Source organism: Teleopsis dalmanni, chromosome 1 (assembly GCF_002237135.1).
Source record: "Teleopsis dalmanni isolate 2A chromosome 1, ASM223713v2, whole genome shotgun sequence".
NCBI lineage: Eukaryota > Metazoa > Arthropoda > Insecta > Diptera > Diopsidae > Teleopsis > Teleopsis dalmanni.
The window spans coordinates 29,755,658-29,763,903 of NC_051846.1; the positions used below are offsets into that span (position 1 = coordinate 29,755,658).

Consider the following 8,246-nt stretch of genomic DNA (forward strand, 5'->3'; position numbering starts at 1 on the left):
ATTTGGTAATACTTGAAATAGCTATATGGCCAGTTGAAAAATTGGATTAACATAATAAAATTTTGTTCTTGCAACTACTGATCGAAACCTCTCTGTTTATCAAATTACCTTAATTTTTAACATATAACACATAAAAATTAATGTAGATTGAAAATTTAATTGCATTAAAATGCAACACCCAAGATAATTTTATAAAAAACTAATTACACGTTTAATATTAAAATTAATTCATTAGATTTTTATTTAAATATTGTCCTCATATTCATCTATGAGTTAAGAGCAGCGGAGTTGTTATTTTTTGGATTATAAAAATAGCTTACAAACTAAGCAAACAATCACTATAATTTATTTACAAAGGCACGTTTATTGTCGTCCAGGCTTGCTTGAAGTCTCTTGAGCGGGCATGGTCCTTCTTCCGTAAACGTTTCGCTGTCTTATTGCGCTTGAACCACGGTGGGTAATTGCCAAACTGATCTCTAAGTGTTTTGCTGTTGTAGATATGTTCTTTGCCTGTGTTTTCATTGACGACTTTGATTTTCTTGCCTTTCTCACGTTGCTCCTGCATTTCATGTTCTAATTCTTTTTCCTCTTTAGTTTTCTTTTCCTTGAATTATTAAAATAATTTATATATTGTATCAGCTTTTAATTTTTTTAACTCTTATACGTACAATTTTAATTTCTTTGGCTGTCTTTACTTGTGCCACATCGGAAACATCCTTCATAATTTCATTGCCATCAGCGTCAATCAGTCCAAGTGTCTTCTTCAAGCGTATTAATTCCTTTGCGTCATATCGTGCTTTCTTTATTTTATTCATTTCATCGCGACGTTTACGTGAACGATTCATGCGACCCATTTTGCGTAGAATTTATTTTATATTAATTATATTAATAATAAATAGTAACGCAATAAGTATTTGCGTTAAGAAAATAACAACAAACACGTGGAAAGGAAAGGAATGTCAAAATGGCATGGAAATGTCAACTCAAACAAAAGTGAATGTAAAGCATTGCCAGAATCAAATTTTAAAATTTAATTTTAATTTAATTTTAAATAGTATATTATATACAATAAAATAATGTGTTATTATAACAATATTTATTATTATTCAAAATAATATATATACTAGTTTTTATCTTAGCTATATACAACCATTATGAATTATTGAAAACAAATCTATATAATGTATTACTACAAACACAATTCCGATTTTCAGAGCGGTTTAATACACATATTATTTCACTGGATCACCATACTGTAAACTTTATTTATTAGCAATAAAGTAAATATTTTTTCCAAAGTTTTTTTGAAATCAACGCTGTTATCGTGGGTTCAATAATTTTTTCTAGTGCAGAGGTTATTGAATAGATACGAAAATTTTATCCAAATACAGGGCATCGAATAAGGTAGTCTTATAACTCATTAAGAGATAAGAAATTGAGTTGAGTGAGAAATATTGGATGGTGGACTATGACCTAATCTTCGTATTAGGTAAAACAAAAAGTTATCTTATCCCTTGAATAATACCGATGCTAGAAGACTTGTAGATTGTGGAACCGGCTATCTACGTCTACCCTAAATTATGTTTTGTCATCGATTAATTCATCTCTATATCACGTTTGGGATAGCCATGTCCTGCAATATTCTTGTTTTGCCATGAATGGCAATTGATATGGCTTGGTAAGGATATTTTCATTTGGTATATAAAAATTCATAGCGTGTACATAATGAACTATTTTTTTTTAAATATGCGTTTTAAACAGTTTCTCAACGTTTAATGGTAAGCCTTAAATTTTGTCAAGACGTATAATATGTGGTTATATACTTACGTTTTTCGACTGAAGATAGTACAATACTAAAAAGTATGGATACTAACTCATATAAGCTAGGTTAGGTTAGGTGAGAGTGGCGGTCTTGTGCTCAAAGCCCACTTGAGCTCAAATATTGGTCCGCAGTAATACAAACTTATACGTCTACTATTTAGAAGTATACTGTACTTATGTTACGATAAATGTAAATGGAAAGTATCGATACATTTCTTGTACTCGTGAGCAGTTTTCTACATACATATGTAGTATATGTAGTGAGTAATATAACATATGTAATGAGTAATATAACGTATTTGGTATCTATACAAAAGTAAGTCGGTATTTGGGTCCCACAAAAAGTTTTCGATATCTAATACTTTTCTGTCGAGATTTAGTATCAAGTAAATACTGAAAGATAATATCGAAAAAAAGTATCGACGACAAAAATATTTGATATCGAAGAAAAGTATTGAATATTTACATGTACATACATACTTCTATAGAAACATCCCCAGTTTCAATACACACAGTATACATCATTTATTAATATGTAATTAAAAAACGTATAAAATATATTACATATAATTTTATTAAATAAAATTATATTTTTTGAAAATTTCGGGAATGTGTATTGCAATTGTTGCATTTACATACAGATAGAGCAATATACCTATGTACATATGGTAGTTTTCATAGTTCGAGTGTCTATAGATTGTAATGAATAATCTGTATATTGGATCTTTAAGAATAATAAATTATGTATTGATATAAATTGATAAACAATTTGTGAGTTTATTTTTTAATCAAAATTTTGCAAGGGCAATGTATAAAAAAACTCAAAAAATATTCAACCTTCATTAATGGAGGACATTAGCAGCTCAAAGGAGAATTTCAAAAACAATCCCTGAACTTCAGTAGTGTAAAGAATATTGCTACCAAAATAAAATCAAATTTAATTTTAAAATTTGACCCAGAGAAAAAATAAACGGAGAAGGGGTAAAAGAAAACACAAGGCAGTAAGATGATAACATCGATTATGTATAAACAATTCTTATCGTATGTATTGCGCATGAGCAGGAAAATGTGGGGAAATAGTTCATTTTAAAGACTGAAACTGGTGATATTGTATGGATATATTGTAGGTAAAAATAATAATCTTATGGGTTCATTGTCTGCTAATGGAATTCACATATAATTTAACAATATAATTTATATAAAAAATAATTTTAAAAATTACCTTCTGTTGATTTTTAATTACTTTATTTATTTCTTTCATTTCAGAAAGATATATTTGCATTATATAGAAGCTTTTATATTTAACTAAACTAACAAAATATATTCAAAAAAAATTTTAATAATTTTTTTTTTAAATTTGGTGTCAAAAATTAGAGATAGAGTTTCTAGCTATTGATTTTTATAAGAGCGTAAAATTGGTCCATTGTAGATTCTTTCAATAATACTTGACCGCTCGCAAACTATAATTTCTGTTACATATGTTATGTATACGTTGAAGGTATTATATTTACTTATTTTAAATGATGTATGTAAAATTGTTAAAAAATTGCTTTTACATTAAAGCAGAACACAACATATTCCCTAGATTGGGCTATTATCTGCGTCTACTATCTGTTCACAGACAACAAAACAATGCTCCAGGAAAGAAATTTGGTTCCTATAAAAAAATCATAACCTAAACTGAGGTATATTTTAAGGTCAAAGATAAATCTATTGGAGAGTTGTAGAAATGCTAAAGAAACGCTAGAATGAATGTATTGCAAGGCTTGTGAATTCACGATTTCAAAGGCATTAAAGTCGGTTCGTTGACATAAAAATGATTAATGAAATAACGAAAGTAACATCAAAAAATATTTTTAGTAGAAACTTCCTATTAAATATTTTCAAGTTTAAAAATTAATAATATAATTTTCAAAGTACTTACGAAAATATTAAATATTTGTCTTAATAATTGGAAATATTATTTTCATATAATATTGAAATTTTTTTCCGGGATACTAAGGCCGTGTGTGTTTGAGTAAATTGATGGTAAATTGAGGGAAGTAGTAAATTATGTTGGTATGGCAGCAAATGTTGGGATTTACCAGAATTTAGAAGTAGGGTAAATTAGATAAAAATTAAGTAAATTATGTGCAAAAAATTCCTAGGAAATTTCAATTTACTTTATCTCAATTTGCTCGAAGTCGTACACGGTGTAATCCCTTTTTCCTTTTACGTACATTTGTGCACACATAAATTTACTTTCTGCAATAGTAATAAAACAAATTATTTATAAATAATAACTTAATTTTTAATTTCATAAAAATTATTAAAAAAATCCATAAATTTAATATTCCAATGACTGAGATTATACTTTACACACCCTGCACTACCACATCAATGAATGCACACAGCTGCTTTCTGCACAGCAAGAAGAGATTTGAAAAAATTACGCTCTCTCCTTCTGCGAGCAGGGGAAGCAGAATGAATTTTCATATGATTTTTGTATACAAACAAAACAGAAACAGCTGAGAATGAAAACAAAATGCAACAAAGCAAAACAAAACAAAACACAACAAAACACAGTAGAGATCAAACTAGGGGAAGAGTTTCAGTTATAAAAAACAAAAGCAAAAACAAAAGGAAAGAAGAAAACGCAAAACAGCAAAATAGAAAATGAAGCTATACACAAAGCAGTGCAAGAAAATGAAGCAAACTGGTAAAATTCAAGCGAACGTCATTCGCTCTTTGTCAGTCGAAACGCACACAGTTGCAGCTTAGTTGAATTTTTCACTTAATTGAGATTTATATTTAAAAAAAAGCAACAACCATAATTAAAATAGTAAATAGTTAAAGTAAAATTTGTGCATTAATTAATTAATTTTTAAAATAAAATTGCTAAAGCATTTCTAAACCGTGCTGCTTAAGAATATTCATTTCTGTTACACAGAAAATATAAATAAAATCAATAAACAAAACTTTTATTTCAAAAATAAAAAAGCTCCCAGTTTGCTTAGCAAAAAGGAAACGGAAATAGCCTATAACGTATAATTTCAAAAGCTGAAAACCTGAGCATAGAATTTGCATTCAAATAAGGTAAGTCCATATGCATAAATTAATAGAGACTAAAGCATTTTGTTTTCGCATAAATTAATATTAACGCATTAAAAAATAATTAAAAAAAAAAAAATATATATAAAAAATTATAAATAAATACAAAAAATGTGCAACGATGCATTTGGAGGCAGAATTGTTTGTGTGGTTCTTCGGTCACAGCTTCATGATTTTAGCGGCAGAATAAAGTGAGCAGTCAGTCAGTCCCTCGTGCATAGAATAAATAAAATTTTTAAAAATAATATTAAAATTGTTTGTTTACATTTTATTTTTCGTTATGTTGTTTTTTTTATTTTTACATAAACCTTTCCAAAAAAACAGAAACATTTAAAAGAGTGAACTCACAACTATTCTAAATTAAATATGTTTTTATCCAGTCATGATTTTTTTTATCAACTAATATTCTTGAAATTCTTAACCCAGAATCTGATTGCTCACCGAAGTGATTTGACAACAGATTTTATTAAATATCATTATTTTGAGCAACCCACCTCTCTATATCTCTTTATAGCCTAGTTCTAGACTAGCTATATAGCTTAGTCCGATAACAATGGATTTTGGTAAATTTCATGACTCTAAGTAATTTTTTCTACTACTCTATATTTCCAAATAGCTTAGTTCTAGACGTACTACATAGTTAAGCTCGATTTAACAGCGGATTTTAATAGATTTCATGACACTAAATAATTTGTTTCAATTTTTTATATTTCGCTATAGCTTAGTCTAGACAAACTATATAGCTAAGCTTGAAAATGGGTGTTAATAAATTTCATAACTGAATAACTATTTTGACTACTCTATATTTCCATATATATTTTAGTTCCAGACAAATTATATAAGCGCAATAAAAAAAGACATTCTGTTAAATTTCATTACTCGGAGCAACTTTTTCTACTACTATATATCTTGATATAGATTGGTTCTAGATAAATTATATAGCTAAGAACGATTTGACAATAAATTTTAATTGATTACGTGATTTAGTAACTTTTTTTCTTCATATTTTGATACAGTTATAGACAAATTATATAGCTAAGTTCGATATGAGAATGGATTTTAGAAAGTTTCATTACTTTGAATAAATTTTTTTTTACTCTATATGCAGATATAGCTTATTTCTCAAGAAATCATATATTCGATCTTAATAAATACTATTACTCTAAATAACTTTTTTCATTACTATATATTTCAATAATTTTGAGTTCTAGACAACGGCGTATATAGAGATTCAATACAGTAAATTTTTTACCAAATAATTAAAAGCTATTATTAAAACATTAATTGAAAAATAGAAAACACTTTCTTTGTATAAAATGGTCTGAAAAATTTGATATTAACATTTTTAAGTTCAAGTGTCTTTCAAAATATAAATTATTTATACATAATTCCCATAAAAAAATTGTGTATTACTATTTTTCTGTTTTTTTTTTTGTATTTGGTGCTGTTAGCTGGTACTTTTTTATTTTGTACGATTTTAGTACCATTAGCTGATACATGGGCTATTGATTATTTAAATATATTTATTTCTAAACGTATTGCTTGCTTGAGTTAAGTGTAAAAAGAGAGAGTATATATTTTTTTTTTACTAAATAAATTTAATTAAGTGAATAACATATTTTGCTATTGTTACACCCCTTAGAGAAGTACCCTTGAAGCTATGCAGTTCTGTTATTGCCGTATCATGTCTTACTAAAAAGTATGTTGATAAGTATTTTAGTATAATATATTTAAGAGTAAATAGACAAAGAGATAAAAAACTATTGGCTACATTTTAATATCAGTCTTAAGTTTTGATACGTCAATAACTGTCAAGAGTAGGTGACATATACTTCACTTCCATCTATTAGCATAGTACTTCCTTAAATTATTAGAACCGTTAATTACCTTCAGGATTTATGTACTTTAATAGTTTATAATACTGTATTTCTTTTCACAATAGCTTAACTTTAAATAATTTCCTTTTACTTACTAATTTTTTATGTGAAATTTAAATATGAAAATGAAATAAATAAATAAAATTCACGTTCTAATATTTTCTTGAATTTTTTTTATAATTTATATAAAATTTCTGAATATCGGGTATATTTTTCAAACTTGCTTATCACATCCAACACCACCTACCATTTTTAAAACAACCCTTAGCAAATCCTTTCCATATAAATGTATAATTTGACGGGTTTATTGTTACCTTTACTGTCATATGTACGAGCAAACCCGTATGATTGCTTTGTGTGTGCATACTAATATATGTACCTATACTTAATGTGTATATATCATGAAAACATATCCTTTTTTAATGTTTCAAAAGAATGCAAGGTTCTACGGTATTTAAACAGCAACTCACACAACCGTAATGTGTATCTAATTGCCGAGTACGAACATTTTTTCAATGTCATCAAATTAACCAAAGAATTCAATGTAATGTAAAAGTCTGTATACTAAAACCTTAAAATTTAGAAATGTATATATGTAATAATATAACCACAACAAAAAAAAAATGCAAGTAGTACTTGTTTTTCTAAAATTTAAAGGAAAAATCTTAAGGTAAATTATCTGTACTAAAATGCTATGAGTATGGGGTACTTCGGAACTGTTATATTGTATTTCCTTAGTATTTATGTGTGTTATTTAAAGTTAAATATTTATTGGGTATTGAATATTATTTTAGTAGATATAAATCATTCATTAGTAAACTTCGTAATCTATATATTTTACTGAACTTAAAATTCTCATTTCGTTTGGATATGTTGGAGATGTTGTGGGTATCATTAGAAGTTAATAGAGATTTCCTGTTTTTTTTGTACTAGTATTTTTGTAATAACAATTATGTGTTGAGAAAATTTTTGGCATATCGGTAGGGCTTTTTTATTTAGTTGTAGTAGATATATATCTATTTTATTCCAAAAACTCTAATGGTGCTTAAAAAAAGCGGGGAGTTTTTAAAACCCCGTATTAGGATCGAAACCCTTTAACATATTTCGTATGAAATTACAAAAACAACTACTTTGTATGAAGAACGTATTTTATATTTTCTTTTTTTTTAAAATATCAGAGAGTTATATTTTGTTTTAAAAAATAAAAGTTATTCTTGGTTATTATATTTATAAGTCAAAAATAACAGTTATTTGTGCGTTTTAAAATAAAAAGCAGAGTATATGTTAATAATTAGTTTTGATGAATATAATATATAAAGTAAATTTAACGGTGATTTTTTTTTTTTTTTTTTGATGATAAACTGTTACGATCTCTGATTTTTAAATCAAAATAACAGATTATCGAGTGTGGAAAAATAAAAAGGCATATTGGATTATAATTATTTTTGATAAATATAG

At 26.8% G+C, this 8,246-nt stretch overlaps 1 protein-coding gene across 1 annotated transcript; it reads right to left on the bottom strand.

Moving 5' to 3' along the window:
* Positions 1-210: 210 nt before the first annotated feature.
* LOC119669081 (18 kDa learning-associated protein of slug-like) lies at positions 211-948 on the bottom strand. The gene is made up of 2 exons (XM_038078845.1): positions 669-948; positions 211-604 (listed from the first exon to the last, which is right to left on the bottom strand). The coding sequence occupies exons 1-2, from the start codon at positions 852-854 to the stop codon at positions 350-352; spliced, it is 441 nt and encodes a 146-aa protein (XP_037934773.1). The 5' UTR covers positions 855-948; the 3' UTR covers positions 211-349.
* Positions 949-8,246: the final 7,298 nt, after the last annotated feature.

Excerpts from the sequence above, each read along its gene's own strand:
- LOC119669081 (XM_038078845.1), bottom strand. The coding sequence starts at position 854 with ATGGGTCGCATGAATCGTTCACGTAAACGTCGCGATGAAATGAATAAA. Across the intron at positions 605-668 it reads CAGCCAAAGAAATTAAAATT|GAAAAGAAAACTAAAGAGGA; the intron begins GTACGTATAAGA and ends TAATAATTCAAG.